The sequence below is a fragment of the Patagioenas fasciata genome, chromosome 7 (assembly GCF_037038585.1).
Source record: "Patagioenas fasciata isolate bPatFas1 chromosome 7, bPatFas1.hap1, whole genome shotgun sequence".
NCBI classification, from domain to species: domain Eukaryota; kingdom Metazoa; phylum Chordata; class Aves; order Columbiformes; family Columbidae; genus Patagioenas; species Patagioenas fasciata.
In genome coordinates, this window is record NC_092526.1 from 23056815 (window position 1) to 23080107 (window position 23293).

The 23293-nt window shown below is 42.0% G+C and overlaps 1 protein-coding gene across 3 annotated transcripts in view; it reads right to left on the reverse strand.

The window, feature by feature from the left end:
- Window positions 1–21552, reverse strand: part of SP3 (Sp3 transcription factor) — a 34910-nt gene extending 13358 nt beyond the window's left edge. The window contains exons 1-5 of one of the 3 annotated variants that reach the window (XM_065840554.2): window positions 21266–21552; window positions 20817–20941; window positions 20522–20635; window positions 10198–10288; window positions 8926–10092 (exon numbers count right to left, since the gene is read on the reverse strand). In XM_065840554.2, the coding sequence (XP_065696626.1) occupies window positions 8926–10092; window positions 10198–10288; window positions 20522–20635; window positions 20817–20941; window positions 21266–21272 (1504 nt within the window). In that variant the 5' untranslated portion in view covers window positions 21273–21552. Of the gene's footprint in view, window positions 1–8925; window positions 10289–12638; window positions 19583–20521; window positions 20636–20816; window positions 20942–21265 lie in introns of those variants that run through there. The other 2 variants (XM_065840553.2, XM_065840555.2) reach the window with 2 other exon arrangements.
- Between the last annotated feature and the right edge of the window lie 1741 nt (window positions 21553–23293).

A 23293-nucleotide genomic window follows, 5' to 3' on the forward strand; every position in this document is an offset into this window, starting at 1 on the left:
CAGAACTGAAATTAAGTCAAAGTAGTACTGTGTCTGTAATTTTGTGCTGTGTTTCTTGGTTCTCTTGGTAAGGTAGACAGTGCAGCTATTGCTTCAGGTATTCTGAAGGACCATCTGCTACTCCAGGCACACAGAAAAGTACAATGTAAACTGGCAATTTACAGATAGATTTTTTTAATACTTAATTATGTAGATTATACTTTAAATAAAATAAAATTAAAAGAAATATCAAAAGATGGTGTTTATCTAACCTCTCCAGGATGCAGTATAGCAGAGAGCCAATTGTATAAAATCCTATAGTGAATCCAACTGCCTTAACAAGCTCCTTCGAGCCAGTGAGGCTGTTGCTCTCCAAGTAGGTTCTACATTAGTTCAAGAGATGAGGGAAAATTCCATCACTATTTTGGGGGGGAGGAGCGGGTGCCACTGTAGGCAACAGTAAGAAAATGAAGAAATAAAAGGGGGAAACCCTGGAGAAGAGCAAAAAATAAGAGTCTTCTCCAACGCAATGGAACTGGAGATTATGCAAATTCATACAGATAGCAATGACTCCACATTTCTCCCTTGGTGTTCCTCTGGATGTGCTCCACTCTAATTCAGCCTCAAATGACACAATACTAGGTTTAAAACACACACTGCAAAAAATTTGGCCTAAAAAATTTACATAATCCCTAAAGTCATGACAAGCTGATGCAAACACCTGTAAATTTTAGGCAACTTTTATTTTCTACCAATTAAACACAGGTTAACTGAAGGTTCTGTTTTCTTTACTAGTATTTCATTTCCATGCTTTCAAACTTCTATATGCCCTTACTTCTTAATTAAGTTCAAGACCCAGTACTAGGTAAGCATGAAGGGGAAATTCAAAGATAATGTTTCAAACTAGCTACAGATTCTCAAAACCATCTATTCCATTAAAGTTCTTCTTGGTATCTAGTGAGCTACATCTGTTTTCGGTTTTGCTTTCCTCTAAAGGATGAAAATTGAGATCTTGGTGTACAATTTTTATTCCAAAGGTAGTATTTCATAGTCACAGAAAGCCCAGACCTGGCTACAATACAGAGCAACTTTAAGTGTATTTGGCAAATAAAAACAATAATTAAGAGATTTTATTCAAGCACTTCGGAGGAGAATAACTCAACTGACAAGATGAAACCCTGCAGATGTAAATGCAGCTTAAACTATTCTCGAGTACATTTCAGCTGGGTCACTCACCTCACCATGCATCAGATGAAAGCATAGGCTAAGCTTCGTGTTCTATCCTGGCTGTTTCAACTAGGACTTTGAGAAAAGGGTATTTTCTTTCCATATGAGAAAAGTTACTAGTTTACCTAGCAGCCACACAAACAGGGATAAACAGAGAAGGGAGAAGTATGCAGTGCAAAAGCGCTTCATTTGAGGACTATGCCCCTGCTTTAATTTTTTTTTATATCTGCCTCTGCAGAATGTCACATAAATGTACTCTCAGCATTACCTGTTACTGTCTCCAAACTGTGGGGTTCTAGTTTAGCTGCTTTTCCTAAATGCTGAAAGCCACCTTGCCTTTTTACTCAGCTGAGCTTTACAAGTTCCTGATCTGAAAGGCAGAAATACGGTCTTTCAACTGAAAACAGATCTGTAGCAGTGCTGCACGTACCTTCACACCAGTTTCCTCACAGCATCACAAATCAACTGTCTGCAGTTTCAGATGCTGTCCTTCCCACCCATCCCAAGAAAAGAGATGTGAATTTCCATCTCCTTTCCATCTTCCTCGTTGAGTTGGTTTTCACTTTTCTCTACAGCGCAACCCATATTCCCTCAGTATCCTGACTCATTTTGCCTTAATCTCTGGATGTGAGGAAGTTTCAATAGCTCTAAATCAGATTTTCAGTTTCTGAGGAAAACAACTTTTGCATACAAGTCTAAGAGCAGAACCTTACAGTGCTGAGTAAGCAGTACCAGCAAAATGATTAAAAACAGAGCTATAGATATTTTTTTCTTGCAAGAAATGCCACATACTGTATTTCCAAGTGATCCTATGCATTTTTCTAAGTTGATTATTAAAAAATTTGAACCAGGGAAGTACTTATGCCAGTGCTACCACAACACATATTATGCATTAAATAGTTACTTATCCTACAGTAACTGCACTTCTTTAAGATACGTTGTCTACAGACTCTCAAGATTACAGACAGCCATGCCTGCTGCAACATGCCCTACTTTTTCCTTTTTTCCCACGGTTGAAAATGTAAGAGAGGATAATCAGAAAGGGGGAAGAAGAGGTGAGCATGCTTGATATAGAAGAAGGGAGGAACTGCAGAAATAAGTAAGGAAAGCACGAGGACACAGAGAATTCTGTGACCAGCGGGGTGAAGTATTCCTGCATAGAAGAGAATTAGACCATTGCCAGGGTCAGACAACAGAACTGTCAGCAGTAATTCAGGAAGGCAGAATGGTCCAATAAGTATTTCTCTTCTGTATTTAAGTAAAACCAAATAACGGTCCTATCACTAGATGAGAATGAAAAACTTCCCACTAAGTCTGGAAGATGTGAAAACAGCTACTGCAATAAACAATACATCAACAGATTAGGGTAATTTTCATTCAATAATTTTAAGAGAAGGTTGCTCTCTGCAGTTTCAATGCCGCAAGCCTTGCATCATGTAAACGCTGCAGTGGGTTAGAAAGAGCTATCACTGTGGTAATACTGAAAAAGGTGAACAAAGACTCAAAGAAGAGGGAAAGAATTAATGCCACTCAAAATGGGATTATGGGAACAATTAGATTCAACAGTAATATTTTTTTTTTACATCAATGATGACACCATTGTTGATGTAATATACTTGAGAGTTCTGCACAGCAAGTGACTTATCAGGATACAGTAAAACATTTTGATTAAGAAAAATTAAGTAGAAAATACGGATTAAAAACTGGTATGAAGTTTAAATGCAGACTGAGAAGTATAATTTCTGTACGATAAATAATGACATGTCACTGACAATGTGTATTTTTTCCTCCCTTTTGTCCTTAAAAATTACTACCTTTCAAAAAAAAAAAAAAAAAAAAAAAGGTGTCTTCTACAAGCAGTGAAAGACAACCCATCTACAACACAGCCCTATCTTCAAGAGAGCAGTCACAACCGGGATCCTGGGAAACATTCCTGGCATTATGAGAAGACCGACGTTGTCCTTGGTAGAAACTTCAGATGCTTTTTATGAGGCAGATGCACTGACAAGTCAGCTTGAGAGATCAGAACCAAAGTATGTGATCCTGCCAGGAGGTTCAAAAGGCAAGAAAACTGCACAGAACCTGAAACAATGGTCCTAAAGCGCTGAGACTGCAAAAAGACAGAACATGAGTTTCCAGTCTTCTTTTTAAGTTGAAGCAGTACTGGCAACACAATCCCTCACCTCACTTCAGGGACACTTGCCATACACCCCCACAGGTGTAAGAGTTTTCCTTTTGCTTCAGGAGTATCTTGCAAAAAGAGTATTTGAAAAAGGAAAGAGTACCTGAAACTGGGTAATACATTCTTTTGTGAACATCCTGAGGATATCTGAGCCTAAGATAACTCAGGTCTTAATCTTGAGAAGCTAAGTTGTATCACCAGACACTCAAGACACATGACAGGGTATTCACTCGGGTAACATACACACAAAGCTTCATCTCAACAACCTGGGATGCAAGAAAATTAGATACTGAGCTGCTAAGGAACAGAGCAGAAAAGCACATGTACAGATACAGAGGAAGGATGCAGTAATTCAGTCTTTTCAAGAATTTCAAGAAAAAAATGCAAATCTACTTCACAGTAGTAGATACTGCATTTAAAAAAAAACTCAGACTAAAGCTATGCAAACTTTCTGACACTTGAAGTGATACAATTTACTATATGCTGTTATAAGCAAGGTTGTAAAATACATACAAGCATGACTGTATGATTCTTCTACAACATATTCATTTCCTTTTAAAATTATGAGAAAATAAGGAATGTAATTTTAGCATGTTGAAATCAAAATACTTACACAAGATTGGTATATAAATAGCTCTAATTCTTGCACTAACTTAAATTTGTCAGAGTTCCCAATTTAACTTTTCATATTAAAAAAAAAATAAAACAGTGGGGGAACTGCTTTTAACTATCTTGATTTTATAACATGCAAACTAAATGCCTCAAATGTAAAGCAGCTAGCCCAAAACAGATGTTGTCAGATGAAAATATTTACTTAACATCATTGCTTTAGTTTACTTCGTGCATTTCATATGACTTTTTTTAATAATCAGATACAGTTTCAAATACCACCATGTCCATGTCTCAAAAGCTTGGTATAAAGAATGCTTTAGAAGGCAAAACTGCATAATTAAAAGGAAAATCAATAAGGTTAAAAACTGGAACTTAAAGAGAAAAAACTAAGTTGGGTAACAGTGAAAAGCAGACAAAAGTTTTTATGAAGTTCTAGATCCTAGAAGCAAGCTACACTTTAAGTAGCATTTTGCACTACTTCACCAGAAGCATTAAAACATTGAAAAGACCATCCCTGCAAGTAAAACTGTAAATACTCTGGTTTTAATTTTGTTTGTTTGGTGGTTTAGTCTGTGTTACTTAACAGATGTTAGACTAAAGCTTCAAAAGATACCAGCAAACGAAAGAAAATATGTCACTTGAGCAACTATTTGCCTCGAAAATTGACTGCCAATTTTTTGGCCAAATTTAGAAGAGCTAAATTATTTCAGCATGATAAAGACTTCAGGTTCTGGCAGGAATGGAATGAAGTCCCCACCACAAATAGCCAACCACTCCCACTACCAAGCAATGTAAGTTGATGAACAGGCATGACTGTGAGCTTCAATGGCAGAGGGGTCCCTGTGGAGCTGTGGGTGCTCCTGCAGCGCAGGGGCTGGGAAGAAAGACATCGAAATGAAGACCTCAGTTTTGCCGTGGCACTTGGAATAGTTGAAGAGATGCTTTTCAAGAGCTGACTCAAACTGTAGACCAAGCTGTAAAACTGTTAATAGGCTTTTTTATTTTTAAATAAATTAATCTTCCAGCTGAGTGTGTCTGGGTTGATTAGAAGCAAAGTCCCTTCTCAAGCCAATGCTACTTTCTTTCAGGTCACTTGCTAGTTTCTTCAGATGCTATTGGAATAATCAAAACAAGTGTAAAAAAAAAAAAAAAAAAAAAAGGCATCCAGCATCTTATTAATTAAGCAACCTAGTAAAATTGCCTTTTTACCAGAAATAACCAATCCAAAACTGTGATTCAGTACATTAATAAATTAGCTGTGACACTATTACAATTAGATTTTGATCAAGACTCTTATGTCTCCTTTGTCTGGACAATGGCTTTAGGGGGAAAAAAAAAAAGTCTAATAATTAAAAAATTATTTCAAATTGACAGGACTTACAGGATCAGAAACATGAATACCAAGTTGGTAATTTCAGTACTCTGTTTTTTCTAAAATTAATGTTACTTTATATGTAATGTTTGAAGAAGAAATCTATAAACATGCTAATAAAAATAAATACCTCTCTTGAACGGGTAAGTTGCTAAAGAGTAATGTGAACTGTGTGCATAATGGCTCTTTTTGTTACACACAATGCAGTATTTTATTACAAATTGCCAACAAAAGGAGCAGGCTACTAGAAAGCTTTCTCAGGTTTAACTTCCTCTCAAGTGCAGAAGACCCAAGCCAGAGCACAGGTGAGAAAGAGATCTCTTTGCTAGTGTTTAACACAGAGGTGCTATTTGAGACAGCTTTTTGTTCTGAAAAGCAATGCTGGAGAAAGTTTCAGCTACGACAAAACCCTTCCCTTCTGCACCTCAAGACAACATTAAGCACAATGAGGAGAAATATCAGTACTAAGTAACATTCTAAGATGAAACAAGCTCAGCCAAGACTTTTCAGAACAAATTCCAAGCAATGGAAGTCTCTTGTGTATGTGTGTCTCGTAAAGTTGACATTTTGGTAGAAACATAATTACTTGGCATTTTTAAAAATAAAATGTACATTTACTGGACAAAGCTACTAGCTTTGTATTAGGACTCTGATGACTTTCCATTATGTAAAAAAAATGTAGGACGTAGGTAAAGACATTTTTTGTTCTCCAGCACTTATGAGAACAGCAAAGATGTCCTCTGCTGCTTACCTGGGAAGCAAGGCTTGGAAGAACACCTCACACAACGGGTTGTAGCTACCAAAAACTAAAACCCAACCCACAGTTTCCACAGCTGTGCCACTAACAGAGCAATCTACATTATCTGGACTTCAGATAATTACCAACCATCTCCGACCCAAGACTAGGAATGTTATTTTTATTTTTGCCTTAGGTAGAAAAGTTTTGCTACATGAAAACAGAAAATACAGCCCAATAGTAGTTGTTATAGAAGGAAGTGCATTATCTGAGCTGGTGGGAGAAAATACAGGGAAAGCCTTCTTATCTTGCTTCAAAGATTGTTGGTAGCAACCTCTCACCCTCTAGCTTTAACATCTCTCATTCTGCTGTCCCTTCCACGTAGATTCCTCTTCCAGTTTAAAACTAAACCAGTTTTCCTCATTTGCAGATTAGAAGAGCAATATATTTTTGATTGCAAAAACAATTTTTATAATGTCACTATCTGCTTCTAATTGCATATTTATTCTTCAACCTGAATAAGGGGTGTTATACCATATTGTAAGGTGTTACAAATAAAAAGGGGAGGAACACCACTGAAAACTATGATCTCAGACAAATTCGATATAGATAAAACACCAGATACATACAGAAAAGACAATGAAGGTCACTCAAGATAATTCAGTCTGATCCTGTTAGAAGCAGTTTCATGTTGATTTTTACTTCGGAAAAGTGAGTTTCTTGTAACATAAAGAAGGGATCAATTAAATTCTCCACAAATTTTGGGGAAGGTAGTTTTAATACCTTCCAGTCCCTTTACTATTGTTAGACAAGTAGGAAAAATGTCACTATAAATCTCCACCCTATCTTTAATATAATCAGGCATTTATAGCTATTCACTTCAGGCAATAGTTTCTGCCATTTATCTACTGCTTCTGTCTATTTCATCCCATGTCATATATCACATTTACTCTCTTCCCATCCCATGTGAAATTCCTCACAGGAAAATACAGTTAAGGAATGCTTGATGGAACTCCCTTGCATTTTATTATGAATCACCATTTAAAAAACTCTAAAGGACCATCAATAGACAGACTAAGACACACAACAGGCTCAACTTCTTTTTCATGTGTCTTTCCTTTCGGTTCTTGTCTCCTTCTCCTCTCTATCTTTCTTCTCAAGTTTCTGCTATGTTACTCCACAAGCAACAATGTTAGCTACATGATCCTACACCAAACATAAACCTCAGAAATAAATAAGTTCTCATCCTCTTTGTATTTAATCTTAGCCACAGGGCCCTTTTTCCAAGAGTTAGATTCTGACATCTGAATTTAGCTGTATTATCACACACAGTACATGTTTAATATTACTGATGTCTATACCCACTGTCCTCATACATAACAAGGTGTGATGGAGACAAACCAAGACTTTCTGTGGCCAGTGGATATAGAAAATTTAAGAATCAAGATTACCCAGCTGAGCAAATGCTGTGAGCAGCACACTCATGTGTTTGGTGTTGTTGCCTATAAGCCAATGAGGAGCGGGCTTATCTAGGCCTGGGTAACTTCGCCTTGCAAAGTCCATAATATAGAAGTCATTCCCAAAACAAAAAGAATTAGAAAAACATCCCAGCTCATTCTTTTAAATTTAAATTTTACATTCCAAAGGGAAAGCAAGCTTCCTGACATAGAATATACCAATAACTAATATATCAATAACTATGTAAGTATTACAATCAGTAGGCTTTTGAACCAAACCAAATTCAGCAGCTCCTCTAGGCATTTTTCACTTAACATTGTGCTCTTCCCACATGCTTAAACAGGCAGACAACATAAAACATGTATGTTTTACTTAAACATTTATGCTTCAGTATCTTAACGAACCAGAGCCTCGGATCACATAATTGGAACAAAACACCAATTCCCAAGCAACTTTTTGCAACAGTTCCCTCCCAAATTACCCCAGCTGCTCACGCTGCCCCTCATAACTAGCCAGGGTATAACCCCACAATGATGAGATTAAGCAGCTTCTGGTACAGCAAAATGTCTTGAACCTCAATCATATCATTTTATTCTCTTTTAGGTAGCTACGCCCTAGAATTTGGAATACACTGTATCAAATTTAACAAAAATAAACAGGCAGAGATAAAACACATGGCAAAATTTATCATTAGCAACTGTACGTTCTGAAACATAATGCAAGTAAGTAGTACTGGAAATTCACATACATTCTTAAGCACAGCCTCCATTTTTATATTTACGTGCTTACTTCACTTTGCTTACATCAAGTTTTGTACACTGTAGCTACACTGATATTACATCAGCAGGAAACAAATTTAACAAAACAGCAGATCAATAACAGCACCTCAGCGGGTCTGAAAATTTTCGGGGGAAAAAAATTGTATCAACATAAATATTTGGATTTTCCATGAAAACTTCATTTATTCAGGACTGAGAAGAAGAAGGTATGCTAATGACACTGCTGTCTTAGAAGAGCAGTAGTTGATAGTCAGATTCCCCCTCCACAATTTACTGTGCACATCTTCTGGATGGTACTCAAAAGCACTGATAAACATTGTATTAGAAGTGCTGTTAATTTATATCACCAGTTGGGAGCTACAGGAGCTTATACTAAAAGAAGTGAGGTGGGATTATGTTCTACCATTACATGAGTTTCTAATGGAACAGTAGTTTCAAATAAAATCTACGATTGCTATGTTTAACAAACTGTATTTTGTAGGCTTCTGCACCAAGACAATACTGTTACAGTTATCACCATTCAAACCAACCACATGCAATAATAAAAACCAATTTTCTGCAAAAAGAGTAAAATAAATACCTGCAGGACTGCCAGCATTTTCTCCTTGATGCAGCTGAATACCAGCAGAATCTATAGAGTTTACTGTAACTGTCTGTAGATTTGGCAATTGAGCAGTGCTTAGACTAACTGGAGTTGATGTCAATGCCCCACCTGCTGCAACTTGACCAAGAGTGAGAGTCTGCACAGGGGTTAGAGTTATTTGTTGACCAGGTGCATTCTGAATTTGCAAGTTCTGCAAGTTCTGAACTCCTTGCACTTGAAATGTCTGCCAGGTTATCTGCCCAGAAGGGGTCACTGTTTGTGCCTGAATTAAGAAAGTTCCAGGATTCAGCTGCAGTTGAAGATTTTGAAGGGCCTGTTGAGATATACTTTGACTTGCTTGCACACCATGGATTGTCTGCTGCGCAATACCTTGTACAATCTGAGCTTGACTGGTTGGCTGCTGAGACTCTTGAAGCTGTATGTGCTGTACAATTGGCTGTGCTGTAGACACCTGAATATTCTGAGCCTGCGTGTCATCAGAGACTGATGTCTGGATGTAATTTCCCTGAAGATCAGAACTGTGAACCTGCCCACTAGTTGTGGTCAAGTTGTTTGCATTTTGTTCCAATATACTTGAACTGTCTATGGTAACGGGCAATTGCGATGAAGATGACGTTGGCACAAATAAGTCATTATCAGTGGCGGTTTCTGTAATTTCAGGAGAAACTTGCTCACCAGTCCTTTCAGGAGTATCTGAACTATCCATGGCCTGTCCAGTATTTATCAAGTGCCCATCTGCATTAATGCCCGCTGTCATGGTTTGAGAACCACTGCCAAGTCCCAGAGAATCTAGATCAACACTATTGATGGGTACAAAAGTAATATTTCCTGGCAGTCCAAGGGGGACGTTAGCAACCACCTGTGCTTGGCCAGGAAAAGACGAACCACCAATGGCAACTCCCTGAACCTGGACTTGACCAGACTGTGATAAAATATTCTGAATATTAGCTGAAGGTGTTCCAGAGGCAATGATGGTTTGATTAGAGCCAGGAATGATCTGAATTTGACCCGTTTCTTGATTTATACTGCTATTATCAGAAGAGGCTGCAAAGCCAAGTTGAACTTGCTGACCATCCGCTGTCTGGATCTGGGGTATTACTTGGTATTGTACGTTAGACACTGTACCATTCGACGAATCTGATCCTGGTGCAACAGAAAAGATTTGTTGATTTTGCAAACTCTGAATAGGAAGGACATACTGCCCACTTGAAGTTACTGTGGCAGCACCTGGAATCTGTACTATATTACCAGCTTCATCCTTTATAGTGGCAGGAGCTGCAGACAAGACCTCCCATCTATTTGGAGTTCCTGTTAATTGCACAGAAGCCAAATCTCCTGTCTGAATAAAAAGAAAAAAGAAAAGACAAAATTAAAACAAGAGACATACAGACTATATGCTAGAACAGTCATGCAATTCAATGCTAGAGATTGATCCACCACTGGAAAACATGCAGCCCATATGAACAACAGCAAATGGATTAGAACTACAAAATACAGATTTTGTAAGTGAGCTAATGCCTAAGTCAGGGTAACCAACCTTTGGTTCATGAGCTGCACGTGGCTCATGAGCACGTCAAATGCGGCTGCTGTGCCACAGCTACCTCAGGTGACCAGCAGCAAGGTTACTGTGGTGTGGGGGCTGCTGGTTTATCCAAATCCCTAGCTGTGGGAAGAAGGGAGCTGGCAGGGGCTGCTGGAGATGTCATTTCCTGGGTACCCTGGGACCCAGCTACGCTCTATATGTTGCCTGGCACCTATTGCACAGAAGTGGAGGAATTGCCATGAAGCCAGTGTCGCCTGCATCTCCTGGAGCTCCACTGCCTTTTGACTCTGTTTAATTTATGGCATAGATGTGCATGTTGTGACTCTCAGCCAAACCAAGAGTGTTAAGAGGTGACTTACTCACACAGTTAGAAATATTGGATAACCTCAGTTTAAGTTATGCATCATACAAAGTCCTGGTATTTATAAACTTGTATGAGTTACTGTTTCACAGGGGAAGAAGGCCTACAAACTAAGGACTTTTACACCGAAATCAGTTACATTAGTCACGTGTTTCCGTGGGGAAAGGGGAATCTATCTTCATTAAATTGGAACAATAGAAAAGGTCAATGCTTATGAACAGACCCCCAGACAATTAAAGAACCTAAGGACTGATGTAGTATGCTTTTGTTTCTTATTCAGTAAAGGTAGGTTGCACTTACCTTTCTTTACCAAAGCAAGCTTTTTCTGAATAGAGTATTAAGAATTAGATTTAACATCCTGCAATGCTTAGCAGAGCCTCGTGTAGTCAACCAACTCGGTATTGTAAACAACCATCAATCTAAAAAAGATGTAGTTAAGTTTCTCCTTATCTGTTTTACAGCACTACAGTATACCAATAGAATAATTTAATATCCAGCAACAAGTAACTCGACTTACAACTCACTCAGCTCTGCAAAACAATTTTTTTTCTCTTTGGCAGAGCCCACAGGACATAGAAAGAAAAGCTCTAGTTTGCCCTTCTACACTGATCCTGTGATTGCTCCTGGTAGGAAGTCACCAGAGCATGTTGCAGCCTCCTTCTGGTGCTGCACTCTGACTTCCTCTAGAATACAACCCGGATACGCAAAATCCAGCGCACAGCTTGCTCTTCTCTAACATGGCACTGAGACTTAGCCAGCGTGAATGAATCCTGCAGCACTCGCAGGAATTTAGTCCACAGTGTAGGTTGGGACTTGGCTAGTTTCACTTTCTTATTCTATTCCGAGCAGCAGCAGTAGAATGTGCAAGAAAAATACTCTATTTAAGGTCTGAGTACTTTTAAAAAAATAGTTCTACTGCGCTTGGCAAGCTTATTTCCAATAAGGAAACACACATTCTAAATTTCTAAATTCATTCTAAATTTCTCTCAAGAACTGTACAAATAATAATTGTGAATAATGCTAGCCTTCTTTTGCCCTCCAAGATATAGATAATCTTTCAGGTAGTTTATTAGTAAATAAATACAGCATCACCAGAACAAAACTGATTTTATGGCCTTAACGCTTCAAGGATCAGAAGGAGAAAAATGAATAATGGTAATTCCATTTTATTCTTTTCTTTTCCTCTTATACTGATTAGCCTTTCATTTAAAGAATGTATTTAAATCCTTTAGTCTTTCAAGCTTATAATTTGAGATTAGAAAATGTAATATTCCATATTACACCATCTTATCTAAAAAAAGGCAAAAAAATCCATTTTCTTCTGCTATCACATTAGCTTTATACTTTTGTGTTTAATATTGTTTACACATAGGTACCAGTTGCTGAAATGCTGCTAAGAAAGTTCATAACTACTCAATTCACTACTTATTAACTGAAGGTTTTATAAAGTATCAAAACACCCATAAAAGTCATAAGTAAACAGTCAGAAAATACCAAAAGCAAAAATACGATTTTTATGTTTAATGTGTCATAAAGTAAATGTGTAACATAATGTGCTGATACTATCTGTTAGAACGAGAAAGAAAAAGTAATGGGAACTATTACATGCCTGACAATTTCTCACTTATTTAAGACTACGTACAAGCAAATGTTGAACGTCTGGGCTATAACTGGGCTAATCTAATACACAATAGTGTGCCTATGTCTACTCATAAGCAAAACACGAGTATCCTCCACAGAAATAGTTCAAAGGCAACCTGTCTCCATTATATGGAAATGACCTACCTCATTCTTCTTCTTCGCAAACATATGTTGATTTCCACATCACCGTTCAATGGCCTTTGCCCTTTCCATGTTAGGCACATATGTCTCCTCACTTTTTTATGATCTATTAAGATCTTCCCTCAAATCCTGCTCTGTAAGGGTTTTAGCTCAGTAGAGCCACTCTTCTAGTAGATGCACTTGCCAGTCCACGGAGAAGTTCAGGGTAGCCATGCATGTGGATATAAAGCCCCTGTACAGAGTCCCTGAAATGCCTGTTATTGACATGTTGCTCTTACAGCTGCCGATATCAGGCACCACCAGATGAATCATGAGGAGGGAGGGGCAAAAAGAGGGTGAGGCTTTCAAAAAGCTATCTGGCAGCTATCAGAATTACTAGTATTAAAGCATGAAAAAACTCTATATGGTAAAGAGTTTTGAAGATGATCTGTAACTTCAACTCATCCTCAACCTGTCATAACAAGCTTGACTGTTTTACCCTTTCTCAAAGTCTGCTGAGCTAGCAGGACATTTATTGCGCTTCTTTTCCTACTAAAAAGAGTACCAACCTTTCATTGTATCCTTAAGCAACCAAGCACTGTTGTAGCAACTCAAAGTTCTACCACCAATGTATGAGTAGCAACATCTACAGCCCAGTCGTTTACTAATCCTTATAGCTCAGTCTTAACAAACCAGGGTAGAGATAAAGCACAGTTCTTTTCTTTATCAACTGATGCTCAGGCAGCAGTTATTTGGAAACTGCTCTTTTAAGAGAAGGCTGGACGGCTGCGATGCAGAGGCCCTGTGTCAAGAGAAAGGGACAGAGATCTGAGGAAGTCCAGCTTTAGCACCACTCAGCCCAGAAGGAGAGGACAGGGAGCACCAGGAGTGCGATGGGAGCAGGAGCAGGAAACAAGAGAAAGAGACAGAAACAGAGCAGAGTTGATGGTACAAGGCACGGGAAGAATTAAAATCAAATGTCCACCTGAAGAAAGGTCAAGTACCAGCAAAGAGTGGAAGCAACAACCACTCTTCAGCCTGTCTTTTGATTCTTTAACAAGCCTTGTATAATTTCCAGTGGGTAAAATAAAGAGATCTTTCTGAGTCGAAATTCTCATCCCTGAAGAATGAGGGGTCATGATAAATAAAAATATAACAACCGTCTTGTGTAATTTCTTTAGAGAAAATTAAAACAACATTAAGTCAAAGGTGGAAGAAGACAAGAGAAACCTATACAGAAGATAAAATACTCTAAAAAAGTAATCTAAACCATGTTGAGGGTTAGAACCTGGGTTGAAAAAAAAACAACATCCCTCACCAAAGTAAAACTGGAAAGGGCAGAAACATCCTGTAAGAACTGGTGTATGTTATAGGCATATTCCTACATTTACCTGCATTTCAACACGTCAAATGTGACCAACTGGACACATGCCATTAGTGTTCAGTATTTTATTGCTAAAGAACTACCAAACGTTTATCTGTGCCTGTCTATTGTGGACTGCCTTTTGCTGCACTTTTCAGAAAGTCACTTTTGCCCCATTTAGTCCTGAAGCAAAAGCATCAGCAAAATGAGCAGAGGTGGACAGATAATGAGTCACGAGCTCCTAAACATTTAAAAATCACATACCTAATGAACAAGATTGGCCACTGCCTCATCCAAATTGTTGCTTTATGAAAGAGTTAGGGCTCTAATGCACAAATTTAATACCATGTGTTTACCAAGCTACAGTAAACTATCTGCACATTCTTAGGTCATTACAAATGTAAGATAAAATGCACTTGCTTCAACTCTTTCATTAAGGTATGAGCTAACACATTCTATCTTGTATTTGCCATAGGGTTAAAAACATGTTCAACATCAGTCACTGTGGTTCAGCTGGCACAAAGCTGCTTGTAAAGATAAATTAATTCTGTTGCACATTTCAGACCTCTGCCAAAGAACCCACTCAATTCAGAGAAATACATCTGCCCAAATCTAAAGTTTAGAGAATGAAAGAACGTTTCAGGGAAAAAATATTACCTGGAGCTGCTTAAAATGTTACTTTAAAAGACAATTCCAATCTGGTGAAACATATTTAACATTTAATTGTGTCCCATTTAAGGAATGTCTACATCTTTTTGCATGAGATGGACAACTGGACCCCAAAGTTTAATAGCTTGTTTTTAATCAGCGGAAGTTCAGAACCTGTCTAAATTAAGACAATACAATGTCCCTGACATTAGTAGAAACGAAAAAGCTGCAGTATCAATGAATAAGACATGGCAACAAGGAGGCATTTTTAACCAGATTGTGTGTAACTTCATTTATTAATTATGTGAATTAATCCCTATATAATGGCATGCAAAACTAGAATTTTTCATAGAAGTTTGTGTGAAATGGCTCATTTTCCTTGTGCCTTCAACTCAGGTGCTAAAGGCTCACTAAATCATCAAGAAGGGCAAGAAAGAGGACCTGGGGCCTCAAATTGATCTTTGGGAAGGCAATGGAGCAAATAACCTTGAAAATAACCTTGAGAGAAAAAAACCTAGAATAACCTTCAAATAACCTTGGGGGGGTTAGCAGGGAAGGTGGTGACCAGAAGTAGTCAGCTTAGACTTAAGAAGGGGAAATGATGCTTAATTAACTAACCTGACAACCTTCTATGATGAGGTGACTGGCTTGGTAAATGGGGTTAGACAGAGAACAACATTTATCACTAATTTAGTAAGGCTTTTGACTCTGTCCCCTATAACACAATATTTTTTTTCCCACTGTAAGGGTCCTCAAACACTGGAATAAGCTGCCCAAAGATATCTCCATCCTTGGAGATCTTAAAAACCCACTGGACATAGTCCTGAGCAATCTGCTCTTGTAGGCCCTGCCTTGAGCATTAGGGCTGGGCCAGAAAATCTCCAGAGATCCTTACCAGCCTCAAGTGATCTATGAAATTTTACGCTTCTTACTAATGTTTAAATATCAGAGAGAAAACTTTCTGGTTTATGCTGCCTTTAAATATGGAAATGTTTGAAAACATTTTTACTTTCTCTAAAACTGTAAAGAAAATTAAACTAAATTTTTGAAAATATCCTTAAAGCACCTGTAAACTGAACTTCTACACTTGGTTCTGATCCAGCACTGTGAAGACGTAACTGGAATGCAAAAATCAAAGAACATTTTAAAAGATGAGCTTATGGACAGTAGCAGGGGAAACACACTGTTAGGTACTACATTCTACCTGAAACTTCTCTGTTTTGCAAAAGTATAAAATGGAGAGCAGCAAGACAATCCCAAGCAGACTTTTCTATGGTGGCTGGACACACTCTGGGCCATCTGTTCATGTCCAGAAACTTAGCATCAGGACGCTGTATTATCAACCCATAAAGGGGAAATAGATGTCAGAATAACTTCGAGCTTCCTCAAAACCACCATATAGGCCAGAGAGCTGAGAAGTTTGGATAACTCTGATACATGGTATTCATCCATATTTTTGCCTAGCAGAGAATAAGAAATTTAAAATGCTTTCATATTTCTCTATTCTATCAGCACTATTACTATTTTCACCTAGCTGAAGTTAAGCTAGTTGCACCCTAAACGGTTACGGTAACGTTCTGAGGCATAAACAAACTGGAAATACAGATTTTCATTAAGTTCTGTGAAGCACTGATACTCAATTCTAAAGCTCAAGATATGCCCAAGCAGTCTTATAACACTCCAACTTTCATTTGTAAAACACACAAATGCTTGCTTTGTCTACAGCAGAGAAACAATACTCATCTTCCCCATGTTGCTAATCATTAACCTCTCCAAATGCTTTCCACATATTGTTAGTAAGCAACAACACAAATATATCATTCCCCCCCTTTATTCTTGTAAGACTAAAGAGCCAGTGCAGCCTGCAGTGCACTAGACAGAATCACACACCACAACGGGGGCAGTCATCTCTGACAGCAACCCGTTCTTTGGCAGCGCTCAGAGCCAAGCGCATTCTCAGCCAGTATGCCGCTTGTCTCAGTTCACCTGTCTTCCAGTCCGACCACCCCACGCTCCCATCACTCAAGCACCAAATCTTCACCTGTCCCAGCTATGCCCAGCACAACCGCATGTCCCTTGGGAGCATGATAGTACAAGAGAGCATCTTTAGCTTTGCATTGTGATAAAGAGAACACAAACAACTGGTTATGATCAAAACTTTGTAGCTTTTTAAACAATCATCTGATCATGCGACAACCATACAACTGACCATTGAGATCTGGTTGGACCTACATTTCAGAATGTGTTTCCTCTTTTGTTTTCTCCCCTATAAATGGCTCTGCCACCTTCTGCTTTGCTTCTCCTTTTCACCTAATGCTAAAATCTTTGCAAACGTTTAAACTGGAATGAAAATAAACGAAAAAGAATCCTAAATATGGAAGCAAGGCCTAAACTAAAACTTCTCAGACTTTAAATTCCCGAGAGAGGGAAAGACATCCAGAGACGTCAGAACATATGAGCTGTCATTCTAGGTCAGGCAGTAGCACATACCATCCCAGCAAGGCTTTTTCATACACACCAGCAGGCAGCAATATTCAAGGGGAAGTTTCCATGGCAAGAATTTCAATCGACCATGGATGCAGCAGTATGGCAACCAAGGAAAACATTCTCAGGTAAGCAAGCCACAAACTCGAGGCCGTCTACATTAAAACCAAGTACCAGCAGGCAAAACACAAAGCACTGGTGTCAGATGATTGTAGGCAGAAAAAATCATGGTGTGAAAGCCTAAGCTGAAAGACTGCAACCTCCATCAACACACAAAGATGAGATCAGCAGTAATGTCTGCTAGTATTTTGTCATCCAAAAGTAAATATAGCTCTAACCAGAATCCTGGGCCAACTTGAAAACCTTGTGGGCTGGAGACAGTTCATTGACAGAAAGCAATGGAGAAGAGGGCTGAGTTTAGTTTTGTTAACTGTCTTCTTCACTTGCTTTCTGTAACAAGCAGTTGCCATGTTCATTAGTCTTTTTATTCCCACCAGCCCTTTCAGTGGCATAAAAGTGGCGTCCACTCAAACAGCAGGCTTGGATTCAGACACCAACATAAGAATCATAGAATAATTTCAGTTGGAAAGGACCTCTGAAGGTCATTTGGTCCCACCCCTGAGCTCAAACCAGGACCAACTAGATCACTGCAAGCACAATCACATTTGCTCTAGCTCTTCCCCAAATCCCACACATGCAATATTCCCTACATTCCTATGGGAGTTTTGTTGTTGCTGTTGCTTTTAAATCATACTCCGTGTCCCCTGGAGAGCAGCTGCAGCATACCATTTCAGCCAGAAAGCAGTGTGCAGTAACTGGCTAGCCCAGTGTATTGTCTCCAGCCCTGCCAGTTCCTACCAAACGTATGTCAGTAAAGCATTAACAAAATAACCCCCAAAACACAGCACTGCTATCCTTACACACACAAGCTCTCCAAATGCTTTTAAAAGGAAATGCCTAGTTTAAATTCTACTATCCATTTATAGGGCTTGAGAGTTCTACCAGATGTCCAACAGTCAGAACTGCAGTCTGGGTACAGGAGATATTGGGAAAGGATTGCTTCCCCATTGCTACCTTGGGCACCTTCACTCATACACAGATATCAAACTGATTCACCTATACTTCTGGGAAAGGGATGAGCATCACAAACCCAAGAAGACAATATGTCTGTGTCCATGCATACAGATTTCACTTTCCGCATGAGTTATGAGGTACCTGCAATTTAAGACTTTTTAGCTCCTCCCTTCTTCTACCCCTCAATAAGATACAATCAGGGGACTAGAAAAAAAAGAGATCCATATTGCACTGAATCGATTCTTTTCAGCATTCTGTTTTTCAAAAGGAATATATTTCAGGGACTTTAGAATTACAGAATAACTCTGTTTGGAAGAGATCCTTCAACCATAACCTAACTCTAGCACATAGTCCCTGCCCTCCCTTTATTGAGGTCATCAATTAACCCCAGTGTCTAGTTCAGCTACTGTAGGTATCTCCTCCAATTTATATTTAGTTTCCACCCAAAAGATTCACAATCATTCAGAAGCTATATTGTAGGAGTGTAAAAATTACCAGAATGCTATAGCTTAACTCACAGCAGATATTCAGGAGGGGCCTATCTCCATGTATTAAAAGTAGTGAGCTTTTATTCATATTTGGTTTTAACTAAGATTTTGGCTTCTCTTGAATTGCTTCCATCTTGGCCTGAAAAGCACCCTGTACATAAACATAGCACCAAATAAATTTAACCAGAATAAAGAAGTATTATTTCAGAACCACTTTACCCATTTTGAACTATCAGGAACCATTTCTCCTGTACTAGCACTCTAGTACCCTGACAGACACAACAATGCTCATGCTAAGCAAACAACCCATCCAAAAGATGCACAATTCCAGCTTTAAAATAAGAGCAACCGTAAGGTGGATATAGGAAAGCAAGCTACCACTTAAGCATAATTCATTTTTCAATGTGTATGTTTATGTAAGAGCAAGATGCAACATTCCACTTTTCAGCAATGTATGCGTATGGTGTTATGAAACAACTTCTAGAGGTATCAGACACTTAATGCCTACAACGATTTTTAAAAGTGTAGTGCTTAACAAAATAAACAGGTTTAGCAGAAAGGACACTTGAAAAGGGGTAAGAATCTTAATATATTTTCAAGCTCTGTCATTAGTCTACAACCTGCTGCATGATCTCCAGCAACTATTTTGCTACAGCTTCCCTTTAAGTAAACTGAAAACATACAGCTGAAAAGTATTTTGAAGAGTAGCCCTGGAGTATTTAGTAAAATTAACATTATCATTTTGACATTTCTCAAAAGCTTGCCAAAGCCACTTCTTCCATTGGTACATTTTGCATTTTTTTGCCTATTTGCATAATCATAAAAACATACAAGGCTGTTGTACAGTACGTTTCAAAAAACAAGACTGACTTGAAAAGCAAAAAAGGAGCTTAACTTCCTTGTTTTTAAACCCTTCTTTGTATTACCAAAAAAAAAAAAAAAAAAACAGAGATAATATATGTGATTTCCCAAAGACTAAGGCCAATAAATACTTCATCATGCTATTTTAAAAGGTATCTCAGAACTCCCGTTTAATATACCGATATTTTTAGGTATCAGTTATTTAGAAACGGCCCATCTCTTAACTTCATAAACATAAGTCAACAAGAGAGCTTAGCTAGACCAATTAAGGAACATGCGAGTTTCCATTAGGCTTTTGTTATGGAGATGGTTAAACTAGCTCCAATAAAAATACATTTCTAGCCTGCAAGATCCACCTCATCACACAAGGTCCCAAGGTCATTAAGGCTCCTTTAAGAGCCGACAGCGCACGAGAGATAAGGACAGAAATTCAGTTTGCAAAACGAGGGACTGCCCGATTACCGCACCTAGAAAAAAACAGCGTCGATACAGGAAGCCGCGTTCCACCACCGCGTTCGCTCCTAAACAGCCATTTTACTTCTAACTACATCCTCTCCTCCAGCCAGCCTTCATTTTGTGCTCTGCCGGGCTGCGCGGCTCCAGGCCCACAGCTCCGGAGCGGGGCCGGGGCTGCGCTCAGGTGCAGGTGAGCTGCCTGCCGGCCTCGCCGGGTGCCGGGCGAGCCGCTCCGGTGCCAGGGCCGGGAGAAGGAGGCTTCCCGCCTCCCCCCATTTTTGAAAGTAAATGAAGGCGCCGCTCCCAATGGCGGGGGAGGGGGGAGCTTGGCTCCCTCCTCCTCCCGGGAGCCCGGCTCCTCCTGGAGAGGCAGGGGAGCCCGGGGACCCCTCTCCTGGCAGGTCGGCCCTGCTATCGTCCCTCCCCCCGGGCGGGCAGTGCCGTGTGTCCCGTCCCTCCCCCCGGGCGGGCTGGCTGGCTGTGCTGTCTCTCCCCCCGGCAGGCCGTGCGAGAGCGGCGGGGCGGGCACTCACCGCTCCGGCAGAGTGAGAGGCAGCGGCGGCGGCGGCCTCATCCTCCTCCGGCGACGGCGGGCCGATCTTGCTGCAGGTGGCCGCCAGCAGAGCGAGCGGTGACGGCTGCGCGTCCTACCCACAATGGGCGGGTTCAGGGAGAGAAAGTGGGTGGCGGTTAGTGCGGGACAGCGACCGGGCTCCTCGCAGACGCGCGCACAGGAAGCGGCGGCGGCGGCGGCACCGGCTCCCGCACCCGCTCACAACGTGTCACCCGGGGGAGGGGGGGAAGGGGCCCGGCCGGGCCTGCGCTTACCTGGGGGGTGGCCGCCGCGGCGGAGGCCGAGGCGGCGCCGTTGCCGTGCTGGAGATACTCGCTGTGACTGCTGCTGTCCACGTCTAAGGCAGCCATTTCCTCTTGTTTCACGGGCTTCTCGGGAGCTGCGGGCACAGCGGGGAGGGGGAGGGGAGAGTCACTGACGGGAGCGATCACCCCCCTCCTTCCCTCTCCCTCCCTCCCTCTCCCCCCCCCTAACCCCAGCGCTCCCCCCGCCCTCCCGCACGGAGCCCTCCTCCTCCTCCTCCTCCTCCCCGTGCTGCTGCCCCTGCCCCTCTTCTCCCTCCTCCCCCTGCTCCTCCTGCTGCTGCTCTCAGTGCCGCTCTCGCCTCGCTCGCACACGGACGCTCCGGGGCCGGAGCGGGGACGCGCAGGGCCGGAGCAGGAGCAGGGAGCCCCGCGGGGCGGCTCGGTCGGTGCGTACGTACCGGTCATGGTGTGAGTGCGAGCGGCCGGCTGGCTGGCTGGGCGGGAGGCAGGCAGGCAGGCTGGCTGGCTCGCACACAGGCCCTGCTGGCGGGGGCTAGGCGGCTGCCGCCGGGGACATGCTTATTGTGCTCACGGGCTGAAGCGGCGGCGGCGGCCCGAGCCTACTCCGGGTTTTTTTTTCCTATTTTGATTGACGGTGCGGGAAAGCCGAAAGGTGGGGCTTGCAGCGGGAGAGGGGGCCCGGCCGACACCGCCGCCCGCCCGCCCGCCTGCCAGCCCGGAACTCCCGCCTACGCGCGGCCGCGCGTGCTCATTGGCTGCGCCTCGACGTCGCCGCCGTTCGCACTCGTCGCCCGGCCTGCCAGTCACCCGCCGGGGGCGGGGGGGGCGCCCCATGCCGAGGCCGCTTCCTGTTTGCCAGGGCTTGTGCGAGGAACAATGAGCGGGACCCGCCGGGAGCCCGCGGCCTGCTCCGGCCCGGGCCCGCGCGGCCCCCGCGCCGCGGGGACGCGGCCCGCGGGGCCTGGCCGCCCGCCCGCGCCGCAGGGCTCGGCGCAGAGGCACAGCTGCGCGGCGTCGCTCTCCCCCCGCGTCCACCCGCCGCGCGGTGCGCCTGTGCCGGGGGGGCGAGGGGCTGGGGCCGCGCTCTTTTGAAATCGCCCCGGCAGGGATGTCAGGCTGGCGGCAGCCGGGGTGACGGCCGAGCTGCGCCTTGCTGGTAGCCGCCGCCGCGCTTTGTCCCCGCCGGCGCTAAGATGTCGGCGCGGCGGCCCCATGGGATCCGGCCCGCCCGGGCAGGCCCTGCCTGGTTGGGCCCCGCGCCGCCGCCGGAGCCCGCGGGACAGGCCGCCCCCTCCGGCCGGACGGGGAGTCCGGATCAGCGGCGGCCTTTGGCCGGTGACGGCGTGGGCCCGGGAGCTGCAGCTGGATGGGCGGGCCCTTGCTGAGCTTTCTGGCCGTGGTGGTGTCAAGTCAGAAAGCTCCTTTGCCTCGTCTGTAAAATAAAACCCACCGAGAACAAGGCTGTGTGGCATCTACTGCTGATAGGAGTGGCACGGTAACAGTTTGTTCTCAGAGCCGTGGAGCCGGGCCTTAGCACACATCCAGCATTTGTGCCAGCAGATTGTCATTTAGTCACGTTAAGGGAATTAATAAGATGTCTTTGAGCGTCAGTTTGCTCCTCTGCCCCTCACATTATGCAACACAAAGGAAACTGGAAGCTCTCGGATTGCTAAACTAAGGCAGGAAATATGTTTAAAACATTATATAAGTATATGACGATACAAAAATGATTAGTGGGGCCTGTTTCTCTGTTACACCGTGTGGTTTGTGGAAGGTTCCTGTAAAGGGCAACAACTTCAGCTTGGCCTTTCCTCATGTCAAATGCATGTGCAGGGTGACAGGACAGTGTGTAGGCTGGGACAGTGATTTAGACCCTTCACTTGTAGACTCCTCTGATGAATGAGTTTTTTGTAGTTACCTTTCATGTGGTGGTTCAGGGAGTCTACAAATGAGGCTGAAAAGCATTGGACTGGAGAACACAAACCCACTTTCCTGATAGAATATTTAATGTAATAATAACTGAGAATTACCTAGGAGATACAGTGAGCATAGTCTCATATGTCCATAGTTGTGCTGAGTATTTGAAACCACAGGCTACCCAAATAAACCCATGGAGAAGTTAGTAACTAGGAAAAACGGAAGTATGGTCAGGATTATCAACTGCTGCTCTAAGCAGAGAATAAACTTCTTTTCAGTCAGTCCAGCACTATGACTGTGCAGTAACTGCCCAAACTCAACCTATAAACTACTGCAGAACAGGAAAAACTGCACTGACAAAATGTGAATTTAGTATCAGGAAGTTATGATGGAGGAAGACTGCAGTATCGTCCCTGTCAGTGGAAGATTGCTTTTATTGTGTGATCTGTAGTCTTATTTTAAGCTCATTTACTTTTGCCAGTATGTTGAGAGTACCTTCAGGTGATTTCTAATACTAAGTTGTATGTTAATCCAAAAGGTGTTTGTCA